We start from the raw sequence: 17,058 nt of genomic DNA, 5'->3' as shown, positions 1-17,058 counted from the left end.
CCTTGCCTCCCTCATCCACATGAACACACCCCCCCTCCACCCCCTCTGCCCCCGACTGCGACAGAGCACACTGAGACAAGCGTGTTTCTAGAGGCCTGCTTTACTCTGCTAGAGGAAGAGGGTCTCCACATCCTGCCCAGTCTTCCTGCCCCAGCTTTCTGAGGCAGTGTCCCAGGGTGGGGCAGGAAGTGGGGAGCGCTTTGCTTTGGCAGGGGATGGTCAGCTGCTCTACCCCACCCAATGGCGCTACCCACACAGGAGGCCAGGCTGAAGTTTCTAGGTTGAGGAGCGCACTCTGGGTGGGCTCCTCTGGCAGAGTTGGTCGGCCCTCCACGGCCACAACTTTCATTTGACTCTATCACCCTGGGCTGCCAGGACACAGGCCTTTCCATGCTTCTCCCAGTGTTTGACTTGACATTCCCTGCAGACAGATGGACCAGTGAGGAGGGCAGTGTTTGGAGGTGGGGCTCAGGGTTCCAGGATCCTAGGGTACCCTCACCTGCAGCAATACCATTCGTTCTGGCATCTGGAGCAACGCTTAGAGGCCTCTGCGCTGCAGTAGGCACAGCGGGGCCGCTCTGGGGCCACTGCTTCCAGCACATCCAGTCGGTAGGTCTCAGCCCACCTGGGGAAGGGTCAGGAAGACATGACTAGGCCTGGCAGATGGGCACATAGGGAGCCCCCCATTCCCAGGCCATGCCTCCTACTTCTTTACCACCCCTTCTATCAGCTCAGCAGGGCTTACCTCCGTGCCTGTAGCCGCAGGTCCTGCTCTGAGGCACTGAACATATGTCGCAACTGGTGCTTGGCAATGGCTTGCCACTTGCCTCTGTTCTCTCGCTCCAGCTGCTCCCAAATTTCTGGGATCTGGGGAGTGGAGTGGGTTGGGGGGAGAAGTAGAGAGTAGCAGGGAGGAGCAAAGGCAAAGAGGACAGTGGTCCCAAGTAATATCCCAGTGCCTACCTGTTCCAACACCAGGTCCTTCTTGGGGGCCTCGGGTTCAGCCAGGGCCAGGTGGGTCAGAAAATGCTGCAGATCTGCCAGGTTGGGCAGCTGGTCAAGCAGTGTGTCAGTGAGGAAGGCCTGAAGCTGCAAGGGTGTTGGTGGAGGCTGTGTTAGGCACATACTGGCCAAAGGGCCAAGGAGCAGGAGGATCTGGGCTGGGCTAGGCTGGGCTGAGGATGCTTGTGGGGCCTGAGCCCCATTGACTGCTTCATGACCTGAGGTCCAAAGTATGGAAAGGCTGAGGTGGGTGTACAAAGACAAATGGCAGCGATGAATGGGGTGGGATGGAGGGGGCAGTGCTGGGGCAGAGAAGACTGGTGTCGGGGAGCCTGGGGCAACTCCCAACCTTGAGCAGCTGACCCTTGGCAAAGCCTGTGAGGCAGTAGCGGGCCCGGGCCTCAGGGTTTAGCAGCAGGTTGTACAGGGCAATCCACACCTGCCCATCCAGCTTGCTCAGTTTTTGCTGTTCTGAGGGGGCCACTGTCTGCCAACATCCACCCTCGAATCGCTGCAGTTTGCCTGAGAGAGGAACCAAAACAATGGATGCAGGCATTGCATGATCTTTAAGTGAGCTAGCCATGTGGAATGGTGGACTGGTCACTGCCCGGGCATGGTGGGAAAAGCCTGAACCACAAGGACTTGTCAGGGTTGAGGTACTGTTGGCCCCAGAGCAGGCTGAGTCTTCAGTAATGAACACATGGGCCTTGCCTGCTGGAGAGCCCAGATCTAGGCCCAACCTGAGGGAGACATCCTGGTATTTTCTATGGGCCCACCCCTGCCAATCCTGAGGATGTCCTGTAAGCAGTGGGTTGGGGTTTAGGCAGATTGATGAGGCCTTTACCAGCTTCACGCCGGCTCCAAGGACTGTGCTGCAGCAGTTCCACCAGGAGGCAGGGCAGGTTGTGGGTGCTGAGTATTCGGTTCAAGGTGCTCAGGGACAGGCTGGAGGTCGGGAGTGGGGGGAAGTGAGCAGAGGCTGCAGGCTCTGTTTCCTCACCCTCAAGTACAGGCCCCACCCAGACCCAGCCAGTCTGCCCACCTGTCCATGCAGTCTGTGATGTAACGCAACACTGAGAGGGCCTTCAGTGCAATCTCAAATTCCATCAGCTCTGCCTGCTTCTGTAGCTCCTGGAGGCCACAAAGTGCTCAATTTGGGCCACCCCCTTCCTGCCTAGGACTTGTGAAGCCTAGATTCAGCCCTTGCCAGCCCCAGGGAACCTCAGTCCACCTGCATGGGGGTGTTGTCCTGGGATCCCTCTTCCTCAGGGGGACTGCCATGGCCACTCCGGGCCACCAGCAGAGTCAGTTTGCGGTGGCAGTAGTCCACCAGGTCCAAGACGGTGTCCTCTGCTGACTCACACACTTCCTGGGAGGCAAGAGGAGGGAAAACCTTCTGCCTCTGATGCTCTCCCTACAGAGACAAACCCTCTTCCTGTCCAGCTCTGGCCTGGGGCAGTGGCCTATGGACAGAACCTGTGTCTTACCTTATGGAAAAAAACTGTCTCCAGGAGGTTGATGATGGAGGCCTCATGGTGCACCTGTCAGCCAAAGCAGAGGACAGAACCTGAGGCTGACAAAGGGTTAGGAGTCACCAGCTGCCCTCTAGTCCAGGGCTTTCTGAAGGTGTAGGTGGGGATGGGAACCAGGGTCCAGCTCACCACCATGTATATAGGGAAGGTATTCTGAGGCTTGAAGTCCTCCAACTTGCACAGCACAGGGAACACCTTCTGCTTCCACATCTCTACTGCAATCAGCTCCTCCACCAGTGTCGGGATCTTTGAGGAGTCAGGGCAAGGATCGGGATGAGATGAGCCCGACTTGGCCTAGCCATGCCCCATTCTTGGCCTAGCCTGACCTAGGTCTCAGACTTGCCTGAGCCGCCTTACTCTCCCAAGTTCCATGAATACCCTTCCTGACCTCTCTCCTGAGCCTTAGACTTTCATCTCCAGCTGCCTGGAGGAGCATTTCTGTGGGGTCTTCTCCCATGCTGCCAGTGACTGGCCCCTGCTTTGCCCCCAGGCAGTGGGGATCTTCCTGCTCCCCACATACATATACTTTTGTTCCACCATCTGACCTCCCTCTCAGGCCTTCTTGTTCCTGCCTTCCCTCTTGTCCCTGACCTCGGATATTCTTGTGTGCCTTGGCCTTTCCCTAACTTGGGGCCCTTCACAGTGCCCTATCCCCACAGTAGTGGGCTCCCTCTTTTTCTTGCAGGGGAACCCTTTTATCAAGTAATATCTCAGGTCACTTACTGGCCCATGTTCTGGCCAGGCAGATCGCTGGTGCCTAACTCTGCACTCCCATGTTGAGAAGGCTGCCTCCATGCAAGGTCCCATCCACTATGTGTGTGAGTGCCTTACACTCTTTTCAGGGATGCCTTTAGTGCTTGGGCCCTTTCCCTGAATCCTAGGCTGTCCTAAGATCCACAACTGTCCTGTTTATAAGCTTGTGCCCTGCATGGGCCTGGCAAGCAAAGGTCCTGCCCAATAGTGGTATAGAATGAAACTCTCACACACTGCTCCTTCCTCTTTGGGAAGGACAGTTGTAACAGGCCAGAGATACTCCTGGATAGAGCAGGTGGGGGTGTGGGGTGAAGGCAGGAACCCTGCCTGTGACCTCGGCTTACCTTCCCATGAGTGACCAGCAGCTCTTGGATGGGCTCACCCTGGCTGGCTGTGGCATCCAGGATGGCCTGTATGTTCAGCTTCTCCAGGTTCTCATGCTGCTGGTTCCACCTGCTCCAGAGGGTGTGTGCATTTGGGTACATGTATGTGTAATGGAGTGGGGGTGCTGGCTGGGTCCTAATAAAGCCCATCCTGATCCTGAAGGACCAGAGGGGTCTTGGAAGTCATTAATCCTCATCTTGAGATCTCTGCTTCTGCACGCAGAGAGGCTGGGTGGGCCCTCCACCCCACCACTCCTCTCCCCAGAGTTGGCCCAAGTTTTCCCCTTCAAGGACCCTGACCCCATGACTCCATCTAACCCTTCACCTGGCTGCCTCACCTTTCGGAGCCCATCTCGCGCACCGGGAAGCTGCGCAGACTCCGCACCAGCACCTCAGCCTCGCCGGGTAGCAGCAGCTCCAGGTCACCCATGTCGAGGCCGGGGACAGAGAGCAGAAAGGTGATCTGACGCGGGATCACGGTCAAGGACGACGGGTTCCAGTAGGTCTTAAGTCCAAGATACGACAGTTGCAGAGTAGTTGGGGTCGGAGCTTGGTCCTTGTCGCCATGGAGACGGGTTTGCTCCGCGCCTGCGTACTGCGACCGGGGGCCCCGCCCCCTGCCGGCAGTTTGTGCAGGGCGGGGTCCCGCCCCTTGCCTTCCTAGCCCGCCGAGCTGCGGATAGTGACTCGGTTGGATTGCTAACGCTTTCTCCCTCAAAATCGGCTGCGGCCCATGGGCCTCTCCTGAACTCTAGGCTCCTCTGGCTACTGCTTCCTACTGTGTCCTTCCTCTCTCCCGCTCTTCCTGTAGCCTCCTGTAGCTGCATCCGATTTCTCCTCATCTTGGCTTCATGGCTTCCATACCTCACAAGCTCAGCTCTACCTGTTGATACTGCCTCCGAAATACTGCCCAGGGCCCACAACTTCTCTCCATCCTAGTCCAGGCTGCTGTCACCTCCCAGCAATCTTCCTACTGGACCCACTTCCACCCTGGAGCCCCATGAGCAGGAAGGAATCTTTTAAAGTATATACCAGACATTTTTACTTGCATGAAATCTCTTTGTGCCTGCCTTTGGCCCTCAGAATACCAAGTCCAAAGCAGCCTACCAGCAGCCCTGCAAGATCTGGCTCTTGATCTCTCTCCTCCTTGGCCCTATATTTCAGCCCCATAACCTCCCTTGGGTTCCTCATACATATGGAGTACTTTCTGCTTCTGGGCTTTTGCTCTCAATGCCTCTATCTGGAATACTCCAACTCCTCCAGGGCTCAGCTTAAGTCACCTCTTCAGCGAGGCTTTCCTCACTTATCTAAGCCAAAGCAGTCCCTGCTCTTGTCCCAACTCACTCACCATCATATCTACCGGACTGTTTCTTTCTGGCTGTTTAATTTCAGTTTATAGTTAGCAGGTATGTTCATTGTCTGTTCTCCCACTAGATGGCGCTGGGGGAGAGGGAGAGCAGGGCCTGGGACTGTGTCACCGCTGGTTTTCCTGTCGTTGGCACAGAGGTGGTACTCAATAAAGGTGGGTTGAATAAATGGATCAATTTATTTATAAGAATTGAGGGTCGGCGGGCCGCGGTGGCTCAGCGGGCAAGAGTGCTTGCCTGCTATGCCGGAGGACCTCGGTTCGATTCCCGGCCCCAGCCCATGTAAAAAACAAACAAACAAACAAAATATAATAAAACAAGAAAATGTTTAAAGATGTTTCCCTTTCTTCCTCCCTTCCTTCCTTCTATCCTTCCTTCCTTCTCTGTCTTTCCTTCCCTTCCTCCCTCTCTTTAAAAAAAAAAAAAAAAAAAAAAAAAAAAAAGAAAAGAATTGTGGGTCAACCTTGAGGCTGTCTGGCTATGGCTTATTGGTTTAGCTGCCAGGTACCAGATGGGGCTTAGTAGGAGGGAATGGCCACAGCCATATGACCAGTCCAGCCCCCACTGGCTTCACTTCCAGCAGATGATGATGTTGGGGTCATTTTCTAGTCGCTCATCCAGCTCATGGTAGCTCATGCCTGGATGGGATGGTGGAGGTAAGGTCAGCTGCTCTGACCCGCACAACCCCCCACCACTACCCTGACCCTGCCTCATCTGCCCTGTCTCCACCTGTCTTGCAGCAGATCTCATCATAGCTATGGCAGCCTGTGTACAGCCGGGCAGGGTGGCTCTGCTCCTCTCGAGATACTCGTACAGGGTACTTCTGTAGCCGCCGGATCAGGTTCTTCATAAGCCCAAACTGGATCAGCTTCCTGGGGTGAGGGTTGGGGGGAGAAGAGTGGTACCCTGCTTAAGCCTCCATCTAGACACGCCTCCAATTATGTCTTAGTGGCCAGATTGGCCTCCAAGCCATCACCTTCATAAAGCCTGCCTGGACTAGCAGTGCCACATGATGCCACATGATTCTGTTGTGGGTATGTTCTGCCTCCCCTCTGACTCAGGGCTCCTGAGAGACACAGAGGATCTATATGCTCTTAGGCAACCCCTTAATGTCCCTGGGGATCCCCCTCTGACCGTTCATCAATGTGCTGAAGTTGCTGTGGGTGGCGACCAATGAGGTCTCGCACAGTAGTGCCAGGGCTCAGGCTGCAATAGAGCTGGAACACATCCCGGAGACTGGCCCTCTTATGCCCTGTGGGTGCCAGGGGACAGCTTGTCACATGGCCCTGCCCCCCCAAAATGGTGGGCCCCCAGAGCCCACCATCTTCCAGCCATTACCTTGTTTGGTTACGTAGGCTAGACATGCCTCCTGCAGAGACTTGTCATCCACCAGGTCCTGGACCTTGGGTGTCGGACAGTACACGTTGGAGTACTGGAGGGTATCAGGAGATATAGGGGCCTGAGTGAGGGACTTGGGGGTTGGACACAGCCCTGGTATGGGCCAGTCACATGGTCTGTTCTCCACCTAACCAGATCCCAGACTCACCTACCTGGAGGATGGACACGAGTGTCACAACACCATAGTACCTGGGGGAGACAGATGTGCTCAGCTTCTGAGGGCCATGCCTTCCCGAGCCCCACAATAAGGGCTTCTGGGCTCTGCCCTGGCTGGTGACCCTATCCTAGGGTGTGAACCCCACTCACAGCAGGTTCTGGATGGCAATGCGCACTAGGTTGAGCTCCACATCTGCCTCAGCTGAGATCTTCTGGACGTGGCGGAAACCATCAATATAGGGTAGGATCTGGGCAGGGCAAGATAGCGTCAGTGGGGGTGGAATGAGGCCATTCTGCAGCCTGCAGCAGGTGATGATACCTAAGGAAAGCTGGTATACCTGTTGTGTTGTGAGGTCCCACTGTGAGTTGAAGAAATCCTCCTTGTCTTTGGTAAAGACAGGCACATCGTACTCTTGAACCACAGGAGGGTCTGGTCGCTGTTCAATCACCTTCAAGTGGATGGTGTTGGACTCATCTGCAGGAGGCCCCATCCACATACTCAGTACCATCTCTTCCAAGAATCCCTCCACTAGTATCTAGGCTTCCAAGGATCCTTTGAGGCAGGTAGGTGATCCTGGGTAGACACAATCTCCCCCTTTTACAGAACAAGAGACTGAGGTCCAGAGAGGTGAAGGGATATGCCCCGGGGTCAAAGCTAGAGAGCTCTTCTGGCCCTCTTTCTTCTGCCCTGTTATACTGGACAACAGACATCTTTGTAACCTAGCCCATGGCTATTTCTTCACCACCAATTTGTTGATGAGTTTTGACCTTTTCTCCCCCTGACCATGCTTACCTTCCCCTCTCACTTTCCCATCCCTCCTCTACCCCTCTGATAGCCTCATGGAGGCTGGGCCATACCAATAGGAAGAGTGCATCGGCCTGAGGCATTTAGCTCCTCCAACAAGATGGTCATGATAGGCACCAGCTTCTGCTTGCTCTCCTCTGTAGACACGAAGCTGCTCTCTAGCTGGATAGAGTATGGACAGCATAATGGGCATGGCCCAGGACCTCTGACGGTCAGCCAGCCTTGTCTGGATCCAGAGCTGGCTGGCAGGGTCATCCTAGGTCTTGGGGGGGCTTTGGGGCCATGGGCACACCTTCCCCAAATTGGCCTGACCATCACCCGAGACCATTGCATTGCAGACCTCCAGTGTGGTCAGGTAGCCAGCCAGTTTCTTGACAATGGGCTCAAGGGCACAGGTCTTGGCTTGGGCGTCACACACAAAGCCCAGGTTGAAAAGCAGGGCATTGCGGCTGTACTTCTTATGCTCAATGCACACAGGGCAGCCAATCAGCTTCTTGTCCATGGCTGTGCTGGACAGGGGAACAGGTAAAAACAGTGTTAGGCCATTTCCCTCCTTCCCTCCTCCCCAAGACTGTCCCCTCTTCCGGAGGACAATCCTCCTTCCCCCAGCTGGGGTCTTACACAGTGATGAGCTTGTTCTGTAGCTCTGGTTTGGTAATGATGTACACCTGGACTGTGTCAAACAGCTCCCTGGAGATAAAGTCCTCTGGGACCTGAGGAGGGGATGGCATGAGGACCTTCAAAGGATACTGGGACAGAGGACACAGGGTGACTCCTGATGTCCAAGCCCTCTTCTCCAGCGTTTCTCCTCTCCCATACACTCAGGTCAATTGCGTCTTTATGTTTGCCAAATGCTGTGTTCTCACCTGCCTTGCGGTTTTTTCATACACTGCTCCCTCTACCTGGAACACTCTCCCCTTCCTCACCTCACTTTTATACATCTTTTAGGCCTCAACTCAGGAATCTGGGGATTCTTATGGACGACCCACCCCACCTCTCGTGGGGCCTGGAACCTCCTCCGGGCCCCCACAACCCGATTTCCCACAATCACGTCTTCTGTGATGTATGTCACCCGCCAAAACCGGAGCCGGCGACTTGGGTCTGAGTATCTTCTTAGTTCACGGTTCTCCGCGAATGGAGTATCCAGGATGCCCGCGTGCATCCTGGGAATCCGATACCTCCAGGCAAGCTCCCGAGTTCCCGAGAGCTTCCCTCTCCCCGCCCAACCCGGGAGCCCGAGCGGCACCTGAAAGGTGATCTTGGGCCCCAGCGTGGGGTGGAACTCGCTGAAAAATATGCATTCGATGCGGCAGCTGCTACCCATGGCACCTGTCTGTATCTCCTGGCTCTTCCGTGTGGAAACGTTCCTACCCCTGGGAACAGCTGTCACAGACAGCAGTGAGCCCTGGGAAGCCGGGTCACGCGCGCTTGCGCACTCACACATCTGCGACGCCGGCTGACCAACAGCGCCTGCGCACTCCGACTCCGCGTTGTTGCTGAGGGAAGGCTAGTCCCAGGAAGTCCTGGTTGAGTGTACATCGCACCCGGAAGTGTAGTGGCTCCGCGACTGACCAGTGGCGAGCGTGCATCTGGGTCCTGAGGATTCCGCTTTCTCGGGAGGAAGCCACCACGTCGGGTTGGCGCTATAGGTGAGGCAGGCGAGCCCTAGCTTGGAGGGGCAGCATGCCAGCGGCATGTGGAGAGGCTGTGCGCGAGTGAATTCATGCTGGCCCTCGAGCCGCCCTTGGGAACTACAATTCCCATAGTGCTTCACACCATCTCAGCTGGCGTTCTTGGTACGGCGACGGCGTGTTGTACGCTCGGATTTGTAGTCTATTACGTAGCTCTGCGTATCCGACCTGGAAGGTAGGTTAGTGAACCGTAGCAGGTCACATGCGGGCACACGCTGACTGTTCTTGTTGCCTAGTCTTGGCACTGTCCCTTACCTTACCCTCTTGGGAGAGCGTGCCACTGAGCATCCTTACCCACACTACTATGCTTTCATGCTACAGCCACCGGCCTGCTTGGCCATGGCCCTGACTGTAGAGACCGAGTCGCACATCTACCGAGTTCTACGTACTGCTTCTGGGGCTGCCGCCCACCTTGTGGCCCTGGGCTTCACCATCTTTGTGGCTGTGCTTGCCAGGCCTGGCTCCAGTAAGTAGGATTCAGAGTCAACTTCTAGGAAGGGCTGCTTTGCCCCTGGAGAGCAGTAGTAGCAGGCAGCCGTGGCCCTGCCCCCTGTGCGCAGAACTGGCTGGCTAAGGGTTTTGTGGAGGCACATCCTGCCCTGGAGAAGTGAGTGATTAGGGTTGATGGGTGTGGGGTCTCTTTCCTTGTCCTGGTGCTCCCTTTGGCTGCCTCCTTGGGGGAAGGAGGGAAAAGTCAGAGGAGTGGGATTGGCAAAGGATGAACTGTAACCCCAGGGAGGGGCTAGGAAGAGAGAATACAGATGGTATCCACTTGTTGCAGCAAGAAGGGGTTTGCATTTTGGCAGCACCTCCTTGGGTGTTGGGCTGTCCATATACCTCAAGTTTGCAGGGGTTGGCATTACTGGGCTCTTCTTGCTTCAGATCCACAAAATTTCCTATTCTCATTCTAGGCCTGTTCTCCTGGCACCCCCTGCTTATGTCTCTGGCTGTAAGTAGTGGGCTTGGGCAACTCGGAGTGGGAGGGAGAGTGGATATAGATGGTGGCCTTGGTGCCTTTTGAAACATCATGGATATTTAATGTCTTTTATTTCCTTGCCTGCCCATGGTATGTGTTCTAGACTTGAATCATAGTACTCAAGACCCAGGGCAAATGGATACTTGTCTAAGCATAAAATGAGATTCTATGTACCTCCAGGCAGGAACCTTAGAAAATGCATATGGATGTACCTGTATCCTGTTTTACCTATTTGGATGCACTTATGTCCTTTTATACCTTGCATGTAATTTTCTTTGAAACAGTACACTCATGAACTCTTGCCAAGAAACTGTATTCAGCCCCACGTGAGGAAAACAAAACTCATGAATAATTTATAACTGCCATATTTGAATCCTTATTGTTTGCTGGATAGTAGACATGACATTTTAGTATGGCATGTTCTGTCCCAGGTAGGCTTCTCTACTCCTGTCCCTTATCCTGTTTTACCTATTTGGATGCACTTATGACCTTTTTTACCTTGCATGTAATTTTCTTTGAAACAGTACACTCACGTAGCCAGCTCTTGCCAAGAAACTGTATCCAGCCCCATGTGAGGAAAACAAAACTCATGAATCATTTATAACTGCCATATTTGAATCTTTTCTTTGCTGGATAGTAGACATGCCATTGCAGAATGGCATGTTCTGTCCCAGATAGGCTTCTCTACTCCTGTCTCATTAAATGTGAACCCTTGTTAGTGGGACAGAATGAAGAAGGGGAATCAGCCCACATTGACTGACAGCATAGAGGATTTTCTAAAGCCCTCTACTCCTCTGCTGATGCAGCACCCTCACCTGAGTTTCCCACCCTTGTCTCCTCAGTTCTCCTTCCTGATGACCGAGGCACTGCTGGTGTTTTCTCCTGAGAGCTCGCTGCTTCGTTCCCTTTCACGGAAGGGCCGAGCACGCTGCCACTGGGTGTTGCAGTTGTTCGCTCTGCTGTGTGCACTCCTGGGCCTCAGCCTTGTAGTCCTCCATAAGGAGCAGCTCGGCAAAGCCCACCTGGCCACGTGGCATGGTCGGGCAGGGCTGATGGCTGTGCTGTGGGCAGGGCTGCAGTGCTCTGGTGGGGTAGGGCTGCTCTACCCCAAACTGCTGCCCCGCTGGCCCCTGGCCAAACTCAAGCTGTACCATGCCACTTCAGGGCTGGTGGGCTACCTGCTGGGTAATGCCAGCCTCCTGCTGGGCATGTGCTCACTGTGGTTTACTGCCACAGTCACTGGTGGGGCCTGGTACCTGGCTGTGCTATGCCCTGTCCTCACCAGCCTGGTCATCATGAACCAGGTGAGCAATGCCTACTTATACCGCAAGAGGATTCAGCCATGACCTCTTTCCAGACTAGGGGAAGCCTGAACCTGCTCTTCAATCTGAGGCTGGAACCTCCTGGACTCTTTCAACTGAGTGGTGAAGGGACACCTTGGGCATTGGGAGGAAGCCTGTGAATGACATCTTGGCTCTTTGTGCTAGATGAAGTATTCCCCCCCCACACACACCCCACCCATTATCCCAGAGAAGCCTGTGGATCATGTGTTTGAATGAAGGTGGGGTTGCAAGACTGTATCTCCAGCAACTCAGCTCACTCTTAAATTGGTATTTCCAGAAATTACAGGAGAAAAATAAAAACGACTGAAAAGACTTGATGCGAGGAGCAGCCCAGAGTTGGGAATGGTTTTCAGTAATGCCATCAGCACAAGAAAACTGGCAGCTGAGCAAGATGGGGACCCCCTGTCCCTGCCTGCTCCCATGATAGCATGGGCCCTAGCAGTTCTTAGAGCTGCACCTATGAGGGGGTACTGCTGTGTGTCTTGTGAGTCTTCCAGTTGTCCACTGTGTTGGAATCTCCAGACTGGTGGTCAGATGTGGACAGTGACAGGATGGGGCTGGGGATGGGATGTGTGCCAGTGCTGGGCACTCTATCATGGAGGTGAGCCATGCATAAGAACAATTCCTTACAATAGAAAGGGCCTCAATTCTCAGATCTTCTGTGTAGCGGCAAAGGGCCTCTGTCTGGGGAATGGAAATCACTGAAAAGAGGGAGAAAAGAATTTAAGGGTCTGAGGTCACAGCTACTCTGTGACTGCTTGGCACTGGTCATGTGGTCAGAGCAGGGGAGGGGGTAGCAGTGAGGCCCCTTAATCAGCTGGAGTTGCCATGGGGGCTGAGCCCTTAAACCCAGCGTAAAATCCCTAACTTTGCAGCTGAGCATGATGACAGTGCTGCATGAAGTGGCCTGACAGAACCCAGAAGCCACATCTTAAAGAACTGCTTTATTGATACTGCAAGGCTGGCTTGGCTGCCTGCTCAAGTGGTCCTGTAGAAAACACCTGGGAGCTGTGGCTGTCCCAGCCCAGAAGCAGCCACAGCCACAGCAGTGGGAAAACAGAAATCCTGACATGAATGAAGTCTTTCGGGGATCCACTGACTGGGCCCCCAGAACATTTTTGGCAAATTCTTGCCTTGGCTCAGGGCTCTTGGCAACCAGTTTCAGGCCTGAGGGCTGACCCAGGAGCTGTGGCACCAGTGTCCCTGCAGTCACTTGCTTGGAACTCCCTGCTGAGGCACAGTCTTACCTCAGATGGTAGCCTGGGCTGGTTGATGCTGCTGAGACTCCGTGCCTAGCATAGTGGTTGTCTTGAGCTGGAACCAGGTAGCAACACGCCTGGGTAGTGTTGGTGAAAAATAGCAAAAGGCTATAGAAAGCCCCAGTAGGTCTTCTTCCCTCCCCTCAGAGCAGCTGATGCCCTGGAGTAGAGGACGGGATGGCAGGGGGCTTGGGAGAGGAGGTGCTACCCTCAAGATGATCTGGAGTTACAGCCTCGGGGCAACTGCCTCAAAGGTGATTAGGCTGGATTCTGGCATGGCCCCCTTCCCTGGGGGCGTAGCGGCCTTGTCTGAGGGTAGGGGCCTGTCCACCTTGACACCAGCCTCCTCTTCATCATCGTCCATACTGGGCCAGACTGACTGGTCCTCCACTCTCTTCAGTCGCTCATTGAGGGCTTTTAGGGCCAATTGCCTGGGGTCAGAGGAGAAATGACAGGTCATTGTGGGTCTGAGTATGGTTAATACCCTGTATCCCTACCCCCATGAGACTGGCTCCTTCCATAGAATCTCATGTGTTTCCCTTCCCCATCCGAGGCCCAGGCTCCCAGGGATTGGACTGAGGCTCACTCCATCATCAGAACAGGGATCCAGAGGCTTTAGAGCCATCCTTCCATAGCCAGGGCACTCTCACTCCAGGCTGAGAAGGACAACTGGCTGTCTACCAGACTGCCCGTCAGGCTAGCCACCAGGAATGGTTCTGAGTACAATGCCTAAGGGTGGGTGGAGACAGTCCTCTAGGACAGAAATGTGGAAGGGCAAGTCTCTGGAGATAAGTGCTTCTGCCAGGGCACCGGCATCAACCCAAGCTGATGAGGGTTATTCTGAACCTCCTGGCAAGGGTCTGTGGGGAACTTGGAACCCAAACACCTGACTTGGCTCTTGGCCTGGGAAGCAGGGCCAACTTGGGATCAACCTCCCCCCCCCCCCCCAACTCTAATGTCCTTCTCAGAAGAATCCCCAAAGCCACCAGCACCTGTGTTAGAGCAGGGAGCGTAACGCAGCCCTTGAAGGAAGAGAGAAAGGAGAAAGCTCACATTGCCAAAGCTTACTGTTCTACAGACACTTGGAGGACCCATGTTGGGGGGAGGTGGGAAGGTCTACTTCAAGAAGGTATACACATGAACTGAACTTAGGATCTTGCCCCACCAAATGTGGAGTGCTATGCAGCCAGGCAATACTTCCAGTGGTGGCTACTGTGGACTCCTGATGGCCCAACCTTTCTGTGCCACCCAGTATAGGGGACAGCCCATATAGCTCCAGGAGAGAACCAAAATCCCCACCGTGGGTATAGGCACTAAAAGGCCTAGCATACTACCACCCTGTCCTCTAACCTGGCACATAGCAAGTTGGTAGAAACAAGACAGTCCTTTCCACCTGCTACCCAGGGCCCCATTCTGGAGAAGCCCTTGGCAGCTCTGTCTAAAGCCTACCAAGGCAGAGTGTCATGGCATGCTAGTCACTTCCTCACAAGGGTCAGAGACAGAAACTCTTGCTATCCTCTGCTAGTAGTAGCCCTTTAGGTCTGGGGTGGCATGCAGTCAGATGTCAAACTAGCTGGAGAAGGTAAGCCAAAAACCAGAAGGCCATACAAAGAATCCACCTCTTGACCACCCTCACCAACCTGCCTCCATCTGTCCATTTTCTTCTGCCTGCATAGGGTTTTTCTTCGAATGTTCAGCAAAACCTAATAATCTAGGTCCTCTCAGTAGAAAAGACCGCCACTGAGGTCTGGCCTCATCTGAATAGTTTGGGTCTGATCAGGACGACCCCTCCTGACCCCACCTTCTCTATGGGACAAGGCTGAGACAGACTTCTGTCTTTAGGACTCATCAACCATAGAGACACAAGTAGTAGGGTCCACAATTATGCCCTGCGGCATGCCCTGTGTACTCTGGATCATAGTCACCTGTGGCCTTATGTCACTCATTTACCAGCCTGGAAATTACTTCAAGAAAGGGATGGGCCCCACAATCACCTCCACAGCCCCAGTGGACAGTAAGCACAGGAATAAAGGTATTCTTACTGAAAGTACTGTGCTTACTGATTAAAGAGTCAGTTGAACTCACAAAGCTTACCAACGACTCATTTCACAGGTGAGCAAAAACAAATGCAGAAAATAGGAGTTTATCTCAAATTTCATTATTGGAGTAAATGCCTCAAAAAAAAAAAATCACGAATAATGTTGGAAATGGAGCTGTGGACCTGGTGGAAGCTATGACCACGCTAGTGAGCCCACAGACCTGGGAAAGAGAGCGAGCTATTTCATTCTGGCTAAGGTGCATCCATTCATTGGATTATTCACTGGATGCACCTTGATGATTTGATTTGCAGATATCAAAAAGGCTGTTTCCACTCCTGGCTCCTGTGGTGGGTCATGTGGCCTGTCCCTTGGGTTTGGCGACACATGCCTGTGGAGGGGTTGGCGAAATCTGGTAATACCCCAAGCTCCCTCTCAATAAGTGGTAGAGAAGCACAGCATCTGAACTGAAGCCTAGGAAGGGGACATAGCTCAACATGTGGAACTTGGGGTGGGCCAGACCACCTCCTATGGATCCCACGTGGGAAAAGGGACCAGTAGGTTGTTTCTGGCTCCTGCAGCATCAGTGCCTAGGACTGTGGGACAAAGGCAAGGTTGTGTGTACCTGGCTCTCCATTAGCCCCTTGCATAGCACCAGAGACAACTGCTTTTCTTGAGGCCTGACAAGTGGCTTGAGGGGTAAGAAAAGCAAATTTCACTCCCTATCATTGGAAAGCACCTAATGGAACCCAAGCACCAAAAAAGCTGAGTTCCTTTAGGCCAAAGAGATTTTTCTCTTTCCAAGGCTGCCCCAGCACTGACCCAGGGCCACCAGCCTACATACAACAAACACCTCAATAGACAGAATGTGACTCGATCAATAAGACTTTCCTAGCTTGACAAGATTTCAGACGATTCCACACTACCTTCTCCGCTCAGCATCCTGAGGGTCTGTGCCTGGGAGGCTGATGGTAATAGAGGACGGGGCACCCACATCATAGCGCTTCACTGTCTTCTGGCATATCTTTATCTTCACCAAGAGGCCGTGTACTAGGTTTGCCAAAAGCCCCACCACAGGCTGCAGGATCTCAGGGAAGAAAGTGGCGAAAGCAAAGTGGTCAGCCATGTCCCCTCGGCCCCGGCTGTGGCGCTGGTAGAAGCGAAGATAAACCCAACTGGAAAGCAGCCCAAAGCCATAGGAGGCCAGAGCAGGGTTCTGGAGCAGTGTGACCAGCCGCAGCAACAGCAGCAGCGTCAGCAGCAGCATGGGCACTACGCTGACACGCACCTGGGGTACTCGCAGCACCACACAGTCCCCCATAGTTTGCTTGAGTGCCACGAGGACACCACCTAGGAAGCCCAGGGTGCCGTGGATGCGGACGGTGAACAGGTAGTCCAAGTTGAAGGAAGCCATGTAGGTGAGGAGGTATGCAAACGCCCCTAGCAGCCCCACAGACACATTGACCACTGAGAAGAAGATGAGCAATTCCAAGGCCCCCCAGAGGGGCTCCAGCAAACGCCCGGCCACCACCACTGTGGCCAGGCTTATGGCCACGTCCCACACGTGCTGCTCCATCAGCCCATGGGTGGCCAGGGTCCAGACCCAGAAGTTGGGCGGAAAGAGGTAGCCTGGGGTGACTGCCAGGCAGCCTGTGTCCACGGCGAAGGAGAGCAGGTACAGAAACAGCACCGCCGCGCACAGGGCCTTCACCACCACGCTGGCGCTGGCCAGGATGGCCCCCAAGTGCTGGCGGGCGCCCGGTAGGGCGCGCTGCATTTTCCCGAAGGGCGTCGGCCGTAGGAGGGGGAGGATCTGGTGAGCTAGGGGCCTCCCCGGGGCCTTGTTCCAGTCCGGCCCCGTCGGGAGGCCCGGACCCGGCCTAGTTACTGGCCTATGGCCTTGGATGAAGGTTCCACTTCAGGTCAGATCGGGCTCCGGTCCCGAAAACTCGGGACCTAAGGGAAAGGCCCTAGGCGGCTTCGGAACGCCTGCCTTCCTGCCTGTCCTGTGAGCCCAGTGCCAGGCCGGCCAGGCCGGCGTTGATCTCAGTGCTCGGCCTCTTCCATCCACCCCGGGGCCCTGCGGTCCGCGCGGGACTGGCGCCTCGTTCTGGGCCTGAGTCAAGTCCGGTCGGCTCCGGCTCGGCCTCGGTCTTGGCTTCGACCGTGCCTCCTCCCTTTTCAGGCACCGACAAACATGGGCGCTGCGTCTGCGCGCCACGGGAGGCAGGCTACCCTCTGAACGCTGGTCTTCCGGTTCCGTGGCATGCTGGGGCGCTGAGTCCTCCGCTGCAGCCAGGGACGGGCGAAGACGGGGTTCTGGGTGGAACTACAAGTCCCAGGGTGCTGCGCGACCG

The 17,058-nt window shown here is 54.7% G+C and overlaps 4 protein-coding genes across 12 annotated transcripts; 1 reads left to right on the top strand and 3 right to left on the bottom strand.

The window, feature by feature from the left end:
- Positions 1-84: 84 nt before the first annotated feature.
- Positions 85-4,290, bottom strand: ZMYND10 (zinc finger MYND-type containing 10). Of its 2 annotated transcripts, none has more exons than XM_077129200.1 (12): positions 4,009-4,290; positions 3,632-3,740; positions 2,664-2,780; positions 2,490-2,543; positions 2,234-2,371; positions 2,045-2,133; positions 1,847-1,947; positions 1,442-1,524; positions 964-1,089; positions 746-867; positions 500-625; positions 85-421 (listed from the first exon to the last, which is right to left on the bottom strand). In XM_077129200.1, the coding sequence occupies exons 1-12, from the start codon at positions 4,098-4,100 to the stop codon at positions 346-348; spliced, it is 1,233 nt and encodes a 410-aa protein (XP_076985315.1). In that variant the 5' UTR covers positions 4,101-4,290; the 3' UTR covers positions 85-345. The 2 variants fall into 2 exon arrangements, with proteins under 2 accessions (XP_076985315.1, XP_076985314.1); XM_077129199.1 differs by having other exon boundaries at positions 1,352-1,524; positions 4,009-4,288.
- A 1,199-nt stretch (positions 4,291-5,489) lies between these two features.
- Positions 5,490-9,206, bottom strand: NPRL2 (NPR2 like, GATOR1 complex subunit). Of its 3 annotated transcripts, none has more exons than XM_077129201.1 (11): positions 8,837-9,206; positions 8,018-8,109; positions 7,737-7,900; positions 7,450-7,558; positions 6,930-7,066; positions 6,742-6,839; positions 6,588-6,624; positions 6,376-6,469; positions 6,172-6,289; positions 5,767-5,909; positions 5,490-5,675 (listed from the first exon to the last, which is right to left on the bottom strand). In XM_077129201.1, the coding sequence occupies exons 1-11, from the start codon at positions 8,983-8,985 to the stop codon at positions 5,608-5,610; spliced, it is 1,209 nt and encodes a 402-aa protein (XP_076985316.1). In that variant the 5' UTR covers positions 8,986-9,206; the 3' UTR covers positions 5,490-5,607. The 3 variants fall into 3 exon arrangements, with proteins under 3 accessions (XP_076985316.1, XP_076985317.1, XP_076985318.1); XM_077129202.1 differs by having other exon boundaries at positions 7,737-7,905; positions 8,837-9,204; XM_077129203.1 differs by lacking the exon at positions 8,837-9,206 and adding an exon at positions 8,643-8,830 and having other exon boundaries at positions 7,737-7,905.
- CYB561D2 (cytochrome b561 family member D2) lies at positions 5,490-13,776 on the top strand. Of its 6 annotated transcripts, none has more exons than XM_077129210.1 (6): positions 5,490-6,067; positions 6,571-7,155; positions 8,345-9,262; positions 9,409-9,553; positions 9,999-10,036; positions 10,906-11,890. In XM_077129210.1, the coding sequence occupies exons 4-6, from the start codon at positions 9,427-9,429 to the stop codon at positions 11,407-11,409; spliced, it is 669 nt and encodes a 222-aa protein (XP_076985325.1). In that variant the 5' UTR covers positions 5,490-6,067; positions 6,571-7,155; positions 8,345-9,262; positions 9,409-9,426; the 3' UTR covers positions 11,410-11,890. The 6 variants fall into 6 exon arrangements, with proteins under 6 accessions (XP_076985325.1, XP_076985326.1, XP_076985324.1 ...); XM_077129211.1 differs by having other exon boundaries at positions 5,490-6,071; XM_077129209.1 differs by having other exon boundaries at positions 5,490-7,155.
- On the bottom strand, positions 12,336-16,958 carry TMEM115 (transmembrane protein 115). The gene is made up of 2 exons (XM_077129204.1): positions 15,628-16,958; positions 12,336-13,096 (listed from the first exon to the last, which is right to left on the bottom strand). Exons 1-2 carry the CDS (start codon positions 16,476-16,478, stop codon positions 12,892-12,894), a joined length of 1,056 nt encoding a protein of 351 aa, XP_076985319.1. The 5' UTR covers positions 16,479-16,958; the 3' UTR covers positions 12,336-12,891.
- Positions 16,959-17,058: the final 100 nt, after the last annotated feature.

The sequence above is a fragment of the Tamandua tetradactyla genome, chromosome 15 (assembly GCF_023851605.1).
Source record: "Tamandua tetradactyla isolate mTamTet1 chromosome 15, mTamTet1.pri, whole genome shotgun sequence".
NCBI classification, from domain to species: Eukaryota; Metazoa; Chordata; class Mammalia; order Pilosa; family Myrmecophagidae; genus Tamandua; species Tamandua tetradactyla.
Note: the sequence above shows the minus strand (reverse complement) of the source record. Positions and strands in the feature narration are given on the sequence as shown.